The sequence below is a fragment of the Girardinichthys multiradiatus genome, chromosome 10, assembly GCF_021462225.1.
Source record: "Girardinichthys multiradiatus isolate DD_20200921_A chromosome 10, DD_fGirMul_XY1, whole genome shotgun sequence".
NCBI classification, from domain to species: domain Eukaryota; kingdom Metazoa; phylum Chordata; class Actinopteri; order Cyprinodontiformes; family Goodeidae; genus Girardinichthys; species Girardinichthys multiradiatus.
In genome coordinates, this window is record NC_061803.1 from 2,667,255 (window position 1) to 2,684,429 (window position 17,175).

At 41.8% G+C, this 17,175-nt stretch overlaps 2 protein-coding genes across 4 annotated transcripts; one reads left to right on the top strand and one right to left on the bottom strand.

Annotated features, from left to right (window-relative positions):
- Positions 1-2,420: 2,420 nt before the first annotated feature.
- Positions 2,421-3,650, top strand: LOC124875171 (histone H1.0-B). Its single transcript, XM_047377118.1, has one exon. It carries the CDS (start codon positions 2,676-2,678, stop codon positions 3,261-3,263), a length of 588 nt encoding a protein of 195 aa, XP_047233074.1. The 5' UTR covers positions 2,421-2,675; the 3' UTR covers positions 3,264-3,650.
- A 1,862-nt stretch (positions 3,651-5,512) lies between these two features.
- Positions 5,513-16,287, bottom strand: rhot2 (ras homolog family member T2). 3 transcript variants are annotated; one of them, XM_047377116.1, is made up of 19 exons: positions 16,086-16,286; positions 13,186-13,244; positions 12,559-12,640; positions 12,428-12,471; positions 11,670-11,723; positions 11,529-11,581; positions 10,872-10,980; positions 10,678-10,779; positions 10,455-10,553; positions 10,254-10,362; positions 10,050-10,170; positions 9,756-9,840; positions 9,525-9,670; positions 9,343-9,443; positions 8,860-8,990; positions 8,682-8,762; positions 8,466-8,588; positions 6,764-6,966; positions 5,513-6,673 (listed from the first exon to the last, which is right to left on the bottom strand). In XM_047377116.1, exons 1-19 carry the CDS (start codon positions 16,120-16,122, stop codon positions 6,556-6,558), a joined length of 1,857 nt encoding a protein of 618 aa, XP_047233072.1. In that variant the 5' UTR covers positions 16,123-16,286; the 3' UTR covers positions 5,513-6,555. The 3 variants fall into 3 exon arrangements, with proteins under 3 accessions (XP_047233072.1, XP_047233071.1, XP_047233073.1); XM_047377115.1 differs by having other exon boundaries at positions 5,513-6,966; positions 16,086-16,287; XM_047377117.1 differs by lacking the exons at positions 5,513-6,673; positions 6,764-6,966 and adding an exon at positions 7,007-7,361 and having other exon boundaries at positions 16,086-16,287.
- Positions 16,288-17,175: the final 888 nt, after the last annotated feature.

A 17,175-nucleotide genomic window follows, 5' to 3' on the forward strand; every position in this document is an offset into this window, starting at 1 on the left:
CGGAGGGGACCCCCCTTGGTTTTGTTGCTGCACCAGAGACTGAATGTTATCAATCCAACTGTCCCCAAATTCCCAAAAATGCCACTTAAATTTCATTTTATGTCAGAAATGTGGCAGATTGAGTAATTTAATGAGATTTAATAACCACAAGCGTCGCAATTATCTAACCTTTATTTTACCCGGAGGTCCATAGAAATAAGATATCTTCTTTCGGAGAGATAAATAAATGTGAGATCTCTCTATACTGATAAACAGTCAACAAGTTATACAATTTAACAATAAAGTTATTAAATCTATTTCCATCACAAAGGCAAACACATGCAGGCAAGACAAAAACAGCTCTACTCTACTGATGGCAGATCAACTATTACATAATAAATATGTTCCTATTATTAAAAAGGACTCAGTAGAGTCAGGATCTTGAGGTCATCAGATCATAACACCGGTAGCCACAACAACGTGCAAGGCGCAGAGGTCCAGTCCCTGTGGAGGAGGTCCCTCTGTCGGTGGCCGCAAGGAGTGATCTAAACCTGGAGAGAAGTCTGCCCAGCCTCCCTCCCTTCACCACCGCTTCCAAAACGCGGCACAGGCGGTGAAAAAAATAAATATGAATAAATAAATAAAAACAGCCCCACATCCCTCCGATAATCCGCGACTCCAAACAAAAACCACTTAATATCTACTTCCCAAAATATCCCAGAAACAAGCCGACAGATGTTGTTTACGCACGGCCTGAAGAGCAGTGGAAAACAATGGACCATGTCGTCCATGTTTTATAGCACCAGTAGAAATGATGGAGTTTGTTTCTCAATCCTTTACGAATCCCTAAATTTCTCCATTCAAATTTATATTTCTATTCACCCAGCATCGCCTCAGCTTAGTTTCCTCCCTCCCTCCGTCCCTTTGGCACTTGTCCCTCTCTCATTAATAACTCATCCTCACACCAATCCCTCCCTCCTCTTCATCAGCCCCCTCATCCATCCACCCATTCACTCCTTCATTCATTCCCTGTGCCCACCTTCATGTAAACAGCCTCACCCACAAACAAAACTACTTCCTCTGATGAAGGGCAATAATTTGTTACAGGTGACGCCATTTATAATCTTCAGTTAAAATATGTTTAATATGTGTCAAATGTAAAAGCTTATAGTGAACATCTCAGTGCTTAAAGTGAACTGAAATCTGCATGAGTCTGGATTGTGGAGGAGTTTCTCCTTATAAAAGCCACCTGGTTCTATATATGCACAACTCGTGATGAAAATGTGGTTATTATCCAAAAAAAAGGACTGAAATAACTAATAACTGTGGCACAAAAGTCTTGGGGAATCAGCACTTCTGTGTCTGTGACTTTCATGTATAGGAATCAAAATGGCGTTGCAGGGAGGGACATCAGCGCAAACAAAATAAGCAATGAAGCTGCGCATAAAGGGTAAACTTTTATTTGGGGGCGTCATATTGCTTTGGGTCGGTGCGCTCAGCCTGGTAATAACGATGGAAAACCAGATGTCAGAGTAGGAGATGACTGGGTTCTGATGCGCCACTTCCTTAACAAAAGACAGCCATCACTGCGCCCTGTGTACTGAAGGACTTTGGTTCCAGCTCCAGTCTGCGCCCCCACGCCATACCCCGCCCCCCACCACCGCAGCTGGACCCGCACCTGATCACCCAACTTTTGACCCCCCGTGAAAAATAATGTGACCAACTTCATGACCAGCTTTAACTTCACCTGGTCTTTGGAGGTGCTGTCAACTTTCCTGACAATGGAGCTCCAGAGGCGACTGCCATAGTGATAGTTATAAGCAAATCTGCCTGAAAACCGAGAAATAAAGCGAACCCACCTATTGCATTGCAACCCGAATAAAGCCCTGGTGAAGTCCCGTCTGTCACCTGTGGCTTAGAGGTCGTGACATTTAATTTACAGGAGGTTTAACAGCAAATAATCTCGAACACGTCATTCAAAGTCAATGGCCGGGCTGTGTTAGTTGGGAAAATGTTTCAAAGTATTAAAAGGATAAACGAAGCCGTGCGCAGTCGGAACGTCGCGCATCCGTTCAGTTAAAGATTCAATTTCAATGTGCATCGCGTGACATCCCGCCAGGTTCCGTCGGTTCGGGTCAATTTGACGGGAATTGGGCAAAAGTGTTGGCGGCGCGCGTTGCTTCCAGCGGGTTTTCCCGGAATAAAAGTTGTTCGCCGGCGCAAACCGAGGGAGGTAAGTGTGCGGCGGGGAAGCCGCATGTCTTCACCATCAGCCCGTCGCGTTCAGCGGACCGGGAAGGGCGCGGAGTTTCCACATTTGACGGGAGATGGAGGATGAAGAAACACAAACGGGACGGCGCCAGTTCCATGGAGTCCGCTAGATCAGCTGCTGGCAGTTGGTGTTCTCAATCACGTCCGCAGATAGGCTTCATAGGCTCAATGAGCGCCTGTGGAATAAGACACTTAAAGTGAACCCGGACACTGAAGCCTCACTTTTTCTTGGACGCTCATATTATTATCATTTTTTTTATCCTTTGTTAGCAGAAACTACTTTTTCTGGCGTCATACTTCCAGGAGACGCTTTTTATTCCCGATCGCAGCGATTTTCTGCGGGTCAAGCGTCCAGAGCTGGGTGAAATTACACCTCCAAGAGTTTTTTATTAACTTATTCAAAAGGGGGGAAAAAGAAGCCAAACATGGCAGAGACGTCGGCCGCTCCAGCCAAAGCAAAAAGGGCGTCAAATCCAAAGAAGCTCACTTCGCATCCAAAATACTCGGACATGATTAAAGCGGCTATTGTTCACGACGCGAGCCGGAGCGGAGCGTCCCGTCAGTCCATCCAGAAGTACGTGAGAAAGACCTACAAAGTGGGCGACAACGCCGACGTCCAGATCAAGATGGCCCTGAAGAGGCTGGTGGCGTCCGGGATGCTGCGCCACACCAAAGGCATCGGCGCGTCCGGATCCTTCAGGCTCACCAAGCCGGAGGACTCCAAGAAGACCACCGCCAAGCCCGCGTCCGTGGCCAAGCCCAAGAAAGTGGCCAAACCCAAGCCCAAGAAGGCGGCCAAGCCCAAGAAAGTGACCAAGACGCCCGAGAAGCCCAAGAAGGCGGTCGCCAAGAAAGTGAAGAAGGTCGCAAAGAAAGCGACACCTGCGAAAGCCAAGAAAGCGCCGGCGAAGAAGCCCAAAGCGGCCAAAACCAAGGCGAAACCAGTGAAGAAGGCGGCCAAGCCCAAGGCGAAGACACCCAAGAAGGCAGCAAAGACTTCAAAAAAGAAGTGAAGGGACACTTTCTAACCAATTCACTGTAAATACTGGAGGATTTCATTTTCGTATATGTATTATTTTTGTAAGATTTCATGCAAAAGTCTGTTTATACCTGTAGTTTATTTCCATTCATTGCAACATAGCATTAATAGACTGTAAAACTGATTGTTGAACATTTCCATTTCTGTTCATATTTGAGATTCTGGGATGTTCCAGACAAGAAAAACGTGTAAATATCCAGTTGAACTTGTTAGTGCATCCAGAAAACAAGTGGAGCCTTTCCAGAGTAAAGACCATGGACAGTAAACATCAGCATCACTCCCAAGTTTCATTTATGATCCTGTTTTCAGCCACTTTAAGACTTTTTGCAATGTATGTCAATAAAAACAAGTTTCAACGTAGCGTCCTCATTTTACACATGGTTCTATTAGTTCTCCTCGGGATGTCCATAAAATTACAGGGAGAAATAAAAGCCCTTAATAAAAGAATTTAGAGAAACTTCCTGTGTTTCAGGAGCGCCTCCAGGAAGTTTTATAAGGGCGGACCAGATGAACAGGGGAAGCAGTAATCAAACAATGAAAAGAAATGACTTTAAGGAATTTAATTTGGTGGAGCTTGAATATAACTCCATTTGTTGAATAAGTACATTTTAAATAACTGGGTTTCAGCTACTTTAGCTGTTAATTTCTCCTGATAAATACAATAATAATTCTCACACTTTGATCAGCTGCTAGAGAATATACCCCGAAGCCAAAGCTCTAACAGCATTGCAGGAGTTTGGTTTAGTTATGATGCTGCAGCATAGAAATAGGTTGGAATTTATTGCTCTCCATTTCAGTTATCACGTCTACACCAAAATAATGAACTCTAACTAAATTAAATACAAAATGACATGTTTTATTAGAAAACTGGGGTGGTTAGGTGGAGGCTAATGATGGTTTCGGGGTGGCATCTATACGCTGGAAGCCATAGAAGTTTTATTTAGGTATGTTTCTATGGTGAAACTTGAAATGTAGGTTCATAAAAATAATTTTTTATTCATTGTGTAAACTCTTATTTTCAAATATAAATACTTCAGTGAACTTGGTTTTAAAATAATACAACTCTCCTAACTTTTGACCAGGAATGAGTGAATGGATGAATAATAAAAACCCTGAACTCTCCTCACTTAAATTCATCCATAAATATTATGCATGAGGCAAGCGGAGCCAACCATAACTAATGACTCATTTAGGAAGGATAAGTAATCAATTTATCTTGACTTTTTCCAGATACTAAAGATATCAGAGAGATTAATTGAAATATAATAATGAGATTAATGCTGAACTGATACGAGCAAACATTTAATTAAAGTCAGGTGCAGGAGACATCTTGTTCACCATCATCTCAGCACCACAGCAGAGGACTGAGGGAGGGTGTCTCAGTTGACACACCCATGTTCAGCTTCCCTACCTGACCCACAAACACTGCCACCTTGTGGTGGCTTGGGGGAACAGCAGCCTCTTCCCTCCAGTTAGACACACAAACACCAGTCAGGGTTAAAGATGGACATCATCTAGTCAGATGATCCAGCTGTTAAATAGCTCCTACCTGAGAGTTGACCAAACCTGAGGAGAAACTCTGAAAAGGTTAAGATGTTTGGACAAATGTTAAATGGTGCCAATGAGGCCCGGCATTAACTATTCGTGTAGCAGAGACCAGGACAAAACGTTCATGTTTAAGTCAACATCTGTGTGTAAAAGCTCCGAAAACCAAACACTTTCACTAATTACCTAATCAAATTAAATGTAGCAAAATACATTCAGAGGCCACTTCATTAGGTACACCTTGTTGGTATCCTTTGCCTTGAGAACTACTTTAATTCTTCGTGGCATAAATAAACAAGGTGTTGGAGCTGTAATTTTAGTCCATAACGAGACCACAGCCTCACCCAGTGGCTCCAGATTTATCGGCTGCACATCCATGATGAGAACCTTCTGTTCCACCGCATCCCAAAGCTGCTCTGCTGGACTGTGGAGGCCACTGGAGTCCTGTGAACTCACGTGTCACGTTCAGAGAACCAGTTTCAGATGATTGGAGCTTTGTGACTTTACCCTGCTGGAAGTAGCAACCAGAAGATGGGTTGGATATAATCGGCAACTAAGAGGCCCAATGTGTAGCTGAGAACTTCTCCCCCACACCAACACCAGCAGCCTGGAGCCCCGATACAAGGCAGGAACACCAATGGGTCAGGTATATTTAATAAAGCAGCTGTGAGACATGAATCAGTCATCTGAGTAACCATAACTGACATTTGGTCAGAGGTTTCCACCCAGTCTGGTCTTTTATTAAGCATCTAAATCAGTTCACTTTCAGTAAGAAAAGCGTTTGAAAAATGACAAATGTCTCCTGCAGAACCATCAGGTTTCTCAGAATCACAGATCCATAAATGATTCACGTTGGGGGAAAAGAAACAGAAAAATCAGAGCTGGCTTCAGTCTAAATAAAACAGGTGAACGGAGGCACGTAAAATAATCCAATCACATTATTAAGTGTTCACCTGGGTTGCTCTAATGACGGTGAATCGTTTCTGAATGTTCAGCAAACATTATTAAAATAATTCATCTTCTTGATAAAAGCAAATATCTTCATGCAACAGAAGCAACCTTACCACAGCGCAGAATTTCCATGGAAGTTCTGCTTTAAATATTTCAATAATAAATGTGATGATAGGGTGGCCTGGATGGGAGCGGATGTTCCTGCTGCTCATAGTTGCAGGAGTTATTTGGCCATCGGGTCAGAATCTCCCATCAGGGATGTCCTGGTCAGAAAAACACTGTTGATGGAGCAGTTTTGGTAGCAACTGTTCTGGATGTCCTCTTTATGAAGAAGGGTTCTGATTCTGTTTAATTTGGCATTATTTTCAGATGCACACGCTACATGCATGCAGAACATCATCTTTAACACTCAGATATCCCAGTGGGGAAGCAGGAGAGCTGAACCATCTTCCTGTGATAAAGGACATTCCTGGATGTTCTTCAGGCTATCTCCAACCGGGCCTGGTTGGGCATAAGGCAAACATAGCTGGGCACAGCAGCAGAGGGAATAATAGGATCACCCGCATCCAGTTGCTTCAGAACCGGTATGATCAAATGACTTCAAAGCGAAGAGGTCCGGCAGGAAGGTGGACCGGTTCCTGGAAGTCTTCAGATGAAAAACTAGAGGGCATAAGGACATCATCTAGTCCAGACTTCAGTGGTTCTGGTCATCGGGTTTGGTCTTGATGGATGAAGCATCGCGTTTAAAAAAAGATAAAATCCGATGCAGCTCATTTTAACCTGGCTACAGCTCTGTAGACGGCAAAACCCAGAACTGCCACCACAGCCGAGCCCAAAGCCACCCTCAGCCAGAAGGAGGTGCTGCTCATGTCTGAACCGTTCAGGTGGCTGGAAAATAAGAGGAGAAATATCCATGAGCCAAAAAAAGCCAAATTAGCAGCACTTCTATTCCTGCTCAGGTGTAGCACAGAAACATACGGGTACGTTGCTGCCCAGGCAAGCCTGGTGTAGATGTTCTTGCTGGTGGAGTCGAGTAACAAGCTGGAGAAAGGCAGCGGCGGAGGCAGTCGGTGTTTGTAGCAGAACTCTGCAGGAGTCATGCCGTGGAACTGTTTGGCTTCAGGAAGGTCCACCTTGGAGGCAACCAGCACACACGGGATGTTGCTGTCCATGTAATGTTGCTGAAGGTGGAAGATATGGAGAAGCTTCATTTAAGATACAACACCTTTTACAGATACAGCAGCGGCCACAGTTATTGGCATAAAAGCCTTCAAATAAATTCTGTTTTTATCATCTGACCACATTTAGTGAGCGAGAAAAAAAAGATGGTGGCAGTTGTTGGTTCCCATAACAATCACTTCAAAATTAATATACTTCAAACTATTTTTTAATTATATTTCCCTTCAAGTGTCTAAGAGCTTCTAGTTAGTAATCCATGACTTCAGGATTCTGACAGACTTTCCAAGGAAAACGTCTAGACTTTTCCAGGTTCAAGTTTCCACAGATTGATTTTAAAGGATGAAATACTGAAGCTCACAGTGGCTGACAGACTTCAAGAGATTAGGTTGCAAGAAACCTGGAAAAACAGGAAGGAAGGGAGGACACAAAGAAGGAAGGAAGGAAGGAAGGAAGTGTGGAAACAAGGAAGAGAGAAGGACACAAGGATGGAAGGGAGAAAACATCTTTAGTTGCCTCCTCCAGATCCCAGAAGATCCTAGGAACTCATATTCCTCCCTGTCATTAGTTAACTTTCACAAGTGATGCTGAGGCTGAATGTATAAGAAATCATAAATCAGGAAGTTAAAAAAGAAACTAAACTAACTTCATGCTTTATTTTTCATGACTGAGAAAACCAACGTGAGTCACTAAATGACTGTTAATCTGCAGCCTGACAGGTTTCACAGCTTCGCTCTGAGCCTCAGTGTTTCTGTTGATCATAAAAGTTGCTGGTTTTTTTTAGGTGCATTTAATGAATTGTATCATTTCCAGAACTTGTCGCATTGAATAAAAACGAGTTGTGTTGAATCACACCGTGTTTGCCCTAAAATAAGTGAACCCAACTGCATCATGACAGAGAGGTGGATGGCGTTGCGTCGTTTCTCCGTGTATCTAAAACGAGTCGGAGCGTCGTATCGGCCACAGATCAGAGATTTAAAACCCCGAGCTGCATATTAGGAATGCTATAAGGTTTAAATACATGATCTAATTATCCGTTTCAGCACGGCTGAGTTTTTAATAAAAACCAGGGATGCACCGATATTAAATATTTGGGCCGATATTTACCAATATTATATATAGTTCTCTACTCTTCCGACAGTGAAAAAACAACCACACCGCGGACATTGCTTCGCTGTCTCAGTTAAACTACCCACAATCCTGTGCTGCATCACCGTCACATGAACAAACAAAGACCACATGACCACCCCCGTTCGCCTCTCCCTCCAGAAACACAAACGGCAACAAGATGTAAATAAACATCAGTTGTTAATATCGGCCTCATTTTACTCATCGGACCGATACCGATATGTAAAAAAAAAAAAAAGTCAGCTGGTACCGATGACAACGCAGATATGTCGAGGAACCCTAACTGAAACATATGAAGGCTAAAAAGAACTAAAACGGCTCTCATTATTATATTAAACACATTCCAGCACAGCAGCCTTCATGCTGTGGGACTAACCTTGTATATACTGGCACAATAGTCGAAAGAACTGGGATCACTGGTGTCATACATGAGACAAGCAACATCACAGGAAGCATCTGAGGCCTTCAGGAACTCTGTTTCCACATCTACCTCGTTAAGCTGCATAGGAAGGACAGAAGTGAGGGCCAATCAGGTGTCAGTTAGGGTCAGAGGTTAAAGGTCAGCATCAAGATCAGCATGTTTGATACTTACAATCAGGTATTTCTCCTGGTTGCTGATTTGAACTCTATTTATGACATATGGTGAGAAGGCACTGCTGGAATTTTCTTTACTCTGATAAAATCACAACAGGAAAAACAGACAGGTTTAAACTTTCACACTTTACCTGAGCCTTTTTTATTTAGGTCCAGACAAGCTGATGACCACGTACCACAACGCTGCGGTCCACAAAGGACTGGAGAAAGGCGGTCTTGCCGGTCCCTCGTGGTCCGATCACCTTGCAGAGAAACACCGACCTCTGAGTTTGATGCTTTTCCAAATCCACCTCTTTCTCCCGGGTCACTGCATGTTAGAAAAAGAAACGGATCTAAAATCTGCAGCTCAACAGGCTGCAACAAATACTGAATGAGATGTTAAAAGTCACAATAGCTTCAAAACGGTCATAATGAGGTGTGTATACTCAACAAGTTTGATCCAAAAGTCAGAGAAAATAGGAAAATACCAGGAAAAACCTCAGTTTCTTTACACCAAAGCCCACTTTAAAGGACAAATACACTATAATAAAATCTATTAGGGCCACAGTTAACTTGATGAAGACAAGAAATCCCCAGAATGCTTCAGCATGACTGAGAAATGGGTGAGACTCTCATGTTATAGACCAAGTGTGTCTGCAAGCAGAGTGACGCTTACACACCTGTGATTGCAGCAGTCTGAGACGCTTGTTCGGTAAGGATCGGGTAGCCTAGGTATCCAAGGTGCTCCAGGCAACGGTGGATGTCCAGGTATGCAGAAAGCCTGCATGTGAGAACAGCCGTGAGTTTCAAACATCATAGACAATAAGTGCAAGAGCTGCTAATCTCTGCAAATGATACCTACATCCACTGACAGTGGTAGCCTTGATTGGAGATGAAGCCCAGCTCTGTGGTGGGTACCGTCAGATAGACGTCGGCGCCCCAGGGCATGTAAGGACAAACACAGAACAGGTTCTTCAGCTCCGCCGGTGAGAGGGCAGAATCCTTATCCTGTGATAAAAACAGGCCAGCCTCAGAAAACAAGATGATCCTTTACAATTAACCATTTTACTGACCGGCTCAGACTGTAACTCACTTCGTCGTACTTGTCAAACAACCGCTGGAGGAACTGGTGGCCAAACTGGTTTATCTCTGTGCTGCAGCCCACAGGAACTCTGAGTCTGGAAACAGATTAAAAAAAAAACACATTTCAGACTAAAACCAAGCAACCAGACAACAGAATTAGTGGAATAACTGTATACCACGGTTCCTACATACGGAGATTCCATATATTTGACTCTCTGCCCATTTCCTGTCTGATTAGGGTAAATAAAGACCTCTAATGCCACACGATCTCAGAAATAATAAGAAATGCATTGACTGCACTAACTCAGGGTACAGATAATCATCAGTTAGCTCCAGGTTGTCGTCATAACCAAACTTCCTGAGGATCGTCCAGGTGGTTTCATGTCGGCCTCTTTGGATAAATAAGGTGTTAAGAAACAAGAACCCTGAAAAATAAGGAATGAGTGGAACGTCAGCATGAATGCGGTCCCCCTAACGTCTGTTTAAATCCATTCAGGCCGTTTCCTACCGTTTAGGGTCAGGCCGTTGTCTTGCACCCCATCGCTGGTGTTCTTCCAAACTACAGTCTTCACATCCTCCAAGGCTTGTGGTGCCAGAGGATTCCCAAAACAGGATTTCTAAAAGGAAAGTATAAAATCTTTTCAAGTTGGCATCAAACTTTGCTTGGAGCAGAGGCTGAGAGAACACTGAAAGCGATTTTATGTGGAACCTGAAAGCTGTTGAGTTCATCATCACTAAGGATGCGGTCGTTGTCCTGGTCAGAAATGTAGAATATTCTGCTCAGAGCTCGAACACATGCTGGTTTTAGCTGCAGGAAAAACGGCTCATTAAAGCCTGGTGTTCATAGCTGTACAAGGTTCTACATATTCATTTTAAAACCAAAGTTAAAAGCGTGCAAATGCAACACAGATGGCAAAATAAAAAGGGCTCACCTGTTTGTCTTCGGGGTCATAAAGGGGAGCAGTGGGGTGGAGAACGGCCTTCTGTGCGTAGTAGAACAGCTCAGAAATGTTTTTCAGGTTCTTTGCAGAACACTTGGGAAGAAACGCATCAAGTATTCCAAGTTAAAGCAGAATATCAGTGAATGAAATGAGCAGCCTGGAGCAATAAGAAGATTGACCTTCACCTCAACGCACGTCTCAATCTCAGAGAACTGGTTCATGATGGGTAGAATGGTTTCCATTGAGCTCCCACTGCGCAGGTCGGATTTATTCCCCACCAGGATGATAGGCACCCTGACAGAACAAATCTCCGGTATTATTATGATCGTTACTGTAACAGAATGGATTCAGTCCATTTTTCATACATTTATCTGATGTTCTCAATGTGACTCAGAATACTGTAAAACTAAGAAGAAGCAGGTTCCTAACCAGGGGCGGGTATCAGGGGTCCATATACTTATAGGGGAAATCTAATTTCTCTAATCTGGTTCCTTCTTGACGACTCTCTACTCGGCACTGCTATGTGCATCAGGCCGTCTCTCAGTTAGGACGACCACGCTTGGTGATTTGATCCAAAACAGCCCATAATTATAGTCAGTTATCAGGTGAGCCCACTGTGCAATATTATGAGTTGCAGTAAAGCGTTCCTCTCCAAGGTGCTTTTGTTTTTAGCCCAGGCATAAATGAGAATACGTTCCCCTGCGGTGTCCAATCAGGTTCCAGAGGTGGCCAATGCTACCCTGGCCACCCCTTTAGCTCCGCCCCTCTTCCTAACAGGATAAACATGGAAACACTGGATACCAAATTCCTTCAATATATAATAATTAACAAGTGATACATACTTGTTTCCTTTCTCTGCATCCCCATTGACCAGAGGAATCCACTTGGTTTTAATCTGAAAAACAAGAGACGATAACTTAGATCCAAAGTTACATGGAAGGCTGTTAATGCTGGTTAATATAAGCTACATGTTCAGTTCTTACCTTATCTATTGTGTCCTCATTGGTGACATCATACACCACACACACTACATTAGCCTGCGAGGGTTGGACAGAGCAAGATGACAAACTTTAAACCAGAACTTTCATGGATCACATGAAGACGACATGAGGTTTAAGATGATGCTACAAATGTCCACCAGGGTTGCTGGGAGATTCAGGAAGTAGATAATGTAAGATATCGACATTTTGATTTTAATTCCCTGAAGCAGGGAAGTTAAATTTGTAGGGCCAACATAAGTTATGTCTCTTGTCCAAATATTCATTCTGAATTCATCAACATAACTAAAACCACTAAAGGCAAATTTAAAACAGGACATGGACATTTTGGACATATTCAAGACTTTAAGGATAGGAGTTGCTCATAGTAATCTCTCTTAAAGTAATTGTTCCGTCTTCTTTTTTATTTTTTAATTACATAATTAGAAAATAGACAAGTGTCATTATTTATTAAATAATTCTTGATCCTGTTAGTGACTAGCTCCAATAACAACTCAATTACAAATAATGTTATTTTGTTGATTTTCAAACAAAGATCCTATATTTGATGAACCCCGAAATGTTATTCCTTCCTGCTTTACAAAAAGAAGATAAGGTTGTCAAAACCAGCAGAACCACTGGTCAACTGAAACATGCTGGAAGTGTTAGTGCAAGGTTACACGACAAGTTAGATTACAGTAAAACTCCACTGCTGAGCTGAAGGTGTTGGATGATTTTATCACTGGGGATTGTGGTGAATTTACCTTGATGATCTCATCTCTGAGGACTTCATCACTCTGTTCCTTTTCTGAAGAGAAGACCAAACAAAACTATAAATCAAAACAGAAGCTCATTTAACCAACGCTGAAGGCACCACATGTCATTGCTCCAATACCTGAGTAGTCCACAATGTGAGTGGGAACCTTCTCTGGAGTCACGTCAGCAGGGATGGTGATTTCCTCCGCTCTGGGGGGAACCTTCAAAATATTAGGCAACATGAGACGGATTAACTGGGTTCCTGAACATTTTTCAGGTCAGAACATCATTCTATAGTTCTCAGTCCAAAACAATCCAACATGAATTCTCTACAGAGGTCAAGTTTTAAATAACAAATCTGCAAAAACCACAAACTGTGAGGAGACGGATGGATGGTAGATGGACAGACAGATGGATGAATAGTAGAACTGGGAATAAAATCTGGAAATACACATTTATTTTGCGTACACTTCCATTAAAAGTCAACCAATCAGAGAGTCCCAGCTGCCAAGTCCCTTGAATAATTTTTTTAATGAAAAAAGCAAGAGAAATATGAAAGCCACCCAAGGCCTAAACCACACCAGGAAGTTGATATTTTACCAATTTGTCTTTTCTATGAGTTATTAAAAAGTAACAACTCAAACATCATTGATTGACTGAAGTTCACTGGGTGTAATAAATAGTAACCCCAACAGCTGCTTGGAGTTAGAAACAGACAGGTAAACGTTAAACCACAGAATAACTGATGACCTGAGCTCACTCCTACCTGCTCTGGAAACTCTTCTCCCACCAGAGACATAATGAGGGACGTCTTCCCCACCTTGGCTGTTGGGGGAGGGAGACACATCAAATGCAGTAAAAAGATGAGGCATGACTAAACATAGAAGTGAACAAATGCACCAGGTACCCTGGACCAATTTGACATAAACATACAGTAAGGTCAGGAATATGACCCAGAGCTACAAAGAGAGACAGATGAGCAGCGGCTGCATCTGTGGACGGGGGCTGTTTGTAAGGGGGCACATCTGCATACGGGAAGCTCAATCTGACATTGGTCTAACTAACACAATGTTCTCATCTGTGTAGCAAGTCAGTCAGGGCTGATGATGGTGAAGATAAGATGGATGCATGCAGATATTTCTGGTTAGAAAAGGCAAAGACCTCCAGAGTTGGGGCTGAAAACTGGGTCTTCAATCCTAAGAAAGTTAGTTTGAGATTTAGAAACAGTCTTGATGTATTGCTGCTTAAATTCCAGTAGGGGGTGTAAATTCACCCTCCTTCATTTATGTTTTAAATTTTATTCTGGCATAATTTTAACTGATTTTCTTCTTTTTAATCGCAGTAATTTTTCAATTCCAGTCAACACGACCAATTGTCCTGCAAGTTTTTTCCTTCTAAGCCACACTTGAGCCAAATGCTGTTTCAAATACAAGTAATGTATTTAAGCATGCAGGACAGTTGGAAGACTTCTACACATTTGCACATAACCTTTCTCTGGATGATGGACTGGCGACGTCTGCAACAGAGAGACAGTCAAATATGCACCATGATGCTTATTTTCCTTAATTTCTTAATATTTGGTGGCTATTAGGCTCCTTTGCCTGGACAGCAAGGATCAGCCAAATTCTTTTCTCCCACTTTGACAGCGAAACTGACTCTGAGGAGGAAATCTTGGATGCTTTTATCTAACTTTCATGTTTATTGCTTGATATCTATCATTATGGCACAAATTTGAAATGTGTTCATTTCCGCCGTTGTTATAATTTGTTTTCTGTGAGAAAAAAAATTGTTTGCTTTCAGTATCAGAAGGAAGGAGTTGTGATGGAAATTATTTTATTAAGTGTTCCAAAGTGTATGACCTTTGGGTTACCTCACTCCCCTGAACATCTTTTAGTGGAGGAAGCTGTAAAAGCCATTATCAGAAGTTTAATGGTTAAGGCCATTTGTTAGGGTGATGCCTTTGGAAGAGCAGATGTTGTTCCTAGGTAACCTTCTCACCTCTGAACCTGAGAACGGTCTACGGTCATAAAGCACAAACTCTTTTAAGTGGTGATAACACCCATATTTCCAATTGGAAAACAAGATTCTGTTGTAATATGTCCCATACAGAGGTAGATAGTAACACACCTACCGTTTATGTCAAAGTGAGACCTCTTGTTTGTGCTCAAGCTTTGTTGTTTTAATGTTATTTCCTATCTGCTGAGTCTGTTGTATTTAGAGGGAATACAGTAAATAGTGTATATTGTCACAGGAGGTACTTTGCACTGTTCTAATGTGTATACGTTACCTACTGTAAAAATAGGGCTGTCACGATAATAAAATATCCAACTTGTTACTAATACTCAGAAAAATACTCAATAGCATTTTCAATACTGCAGCAACATTTGTTGAAGGCATAGGGGTTCTTTCTAGTTAAAATAAATAAATATTCTTTTAAATACCAGAATTTGCATAGAATTGTATAGTTTATAGTCACTTCCTGAATTAAATTACAGGTTTAGATCAAACAGTAACTCAGTATTTGTAAGGTAAGTTTATATAGCGCTTTTCAGTAACGAGACACTCAAAGCGCTGTACGTACAATTACAATACAATCACAAAGAAAATAAACACAGATACAGACACAGAAAAACAAATCAAATGATATTACAATCCTTCTAAGAAATCTAAAAATCTATGAATCCTTGTGAGAAATCTAAGAGTCTCATCATTTCACTGAATTCTAACTAGTGAAGCTGAGTCAATGGTACAAAACAGCTTTAATCCACATTTTCAGGGGCTAATAATATATATTGCTTTTACTGGTACTGAAGTTGAACTAAGTAATCTAATTAAAATCATTTTATGGATGACAACTTTTTATTTCTCCTTGAGTCAAAATATTTTGAAGTAATATTACTCTAGCCACCTCTGGTCCCATAATAGTAATGAAATATTTCCATAGTGGGCTGCATGATGGCGCAGTTGGTAGCACTGTTGCCTTGCAGCAAGAAGGTCCTGGGTTCGATTCCCGGCCGGGGGTCTCTCTGCATAGAGTTTGCATGTTCTCCCCGTGCATGCGTGGGTTCTCACCGGGTACTCCGGCTTCCTCCCACAGTCCAAAGACATGCCTGTTAGGTTAATTGGTCTCTAAATTGCCCTTAGGTGTATGAATGAGTGTGTGGCGACCTGTCCAGGGTGGACCCCGCCTATAGACTGCTGGAGATAGGCACCAGCTCCCCCGTAACCCACTACGGAATAAGCGGTAGAAAATGAACATTTCCAGAGTGTTTATTCAGCTGAACCGACCTGTCAGGGTGTATTTCTAGTAGATGTTTGCTGACTGAAACTAAAACTAATGTTTTTATTATTTCAAATCTTCTCATTCAAAGTAAATTCGGAAGCATTTGCACATAAGATATGATTTGTGTCTCCGGTTTTCAGTAATTGTTATAGAAATACACTGAAAGTATGCAAACTATTAGCTTCACTCAGTTCAAACTTTACAGCTGAAACACTAAAAGCTGGAATTGAGGAAATTATTGATCGCAACAATACAAGTTCCTCATAAAGCAGCTTCCGGAACAAACGAAGTTAATTTAGCCACAAGTTGGTAAGTTAGTTAGCTGCTACAGCTAATGTTTGCTAACCGTGTAGCTTCTGACCAGCTGTGTGTTGAACACTTACGTTCCCCCAATAAAAGTATCCTGACGTCTTGCTTCATGTTTCCTCGCTCTTAGAAGAACAGTTAGCCGGGCCGTGCTGCTACACACACATGTATCTTTCATTTGAACGCCAAAATTTCACGCTAAACCAAACTAAACGTGCGTCTTTCCACCCTGATTTGCAGCCAAGGTGAAACCCATGCTGTTCCGGTTCAGGGAGGAGAGAGAGAGCGCAGAACTACGACCCCTGCTGGATAAACTGTTTACCACACGTGAGGACGGGGAGAAAATCAACACTTACGCACACAAAAACAATAAGAAATTATGAATAAAAAATGTATTTATACACGCAAAAAATTGCTCTAACCTTCAAATTTCACACGCGGATTTTTTTTTAAAATAAATTAAAAAATATATTATTTTGCATTTATGATAGGTTATGCACAAAATGTTTTTGGTCGCAACTAATCATGTATTACACAAGGTGAAAAAGCCATAACGTGAAATACACTGAAGATATTTTGTGTTGACATGAATTGAATACCATTTTTACAAATTGAAAAATGGATTAAATTATTTCACAAGTTCCATCAGCCACATTTAAACTAACCAACCAACTATGCATAGCATTACGTTGTCTTATAACGGGTAGATCCTTCCTTTTCTGCCAATAGATCCAATGAACTCCTGAAGGTGTGCTGTAGACCTGAGAAATCTAGAGTCCAGTTAACCAAACGGGGTTGTTTATAGATGAAGAGGACACATTGCCAACAACCTATTTTTATTCAAATGATAAATTAGCTAGTAATTAGCTAATTACAAGCTAATTGCACATAACTGTTTTTATTATGTACTGACGTTGTATATATGACTCTGGCTGTATGCATTCTACAACATGATGATGCCACTACCATGGTAGCATGGCATCATGTTAGAAACCCTTGGGGTTAAATCCCCTCGGGGATTGTGTGTGTTCATGGCATTGTGCAGCGTTAGTTTCACTACAAACAACTTTTTCCAAGAATATTTGCTTTACTGTCATCTATTATATTATACAGGACATCCTGCTCTATATTTTCATCATTATGGGGCTAAAAGTCACGATCCTACAA

Coding starts and splice junctions, on each gene's coding strand:
- LOC124875171 (XM_047377118.1), top strand. CDS start 2,676: ATGGCAGAGACGTCGGCCGCTCCAGCCAAAGCAAAAAGGGCGTCAAAT.
- rhot2 (XM_047377115.1), bottom strand. CDS start 16,122: ATGAAGCAAGACGTCAGGATACTTTTATTGGGGGAAC. Junction 12,472..12,558: donor TCACATTGTGGACTACTCAG/GTATTGGAGCAA, acceptor TCTTCTCTTCAG/AAAAGGAACAGAGTGATGAA. Junction 9,841..10,049: donor GATGATTATCTGTACCCTGA/GTTAGTGCAGTC, acceptor ATCTGTTTCCAG/ACTCAGAGTTCCTGTGGGCT.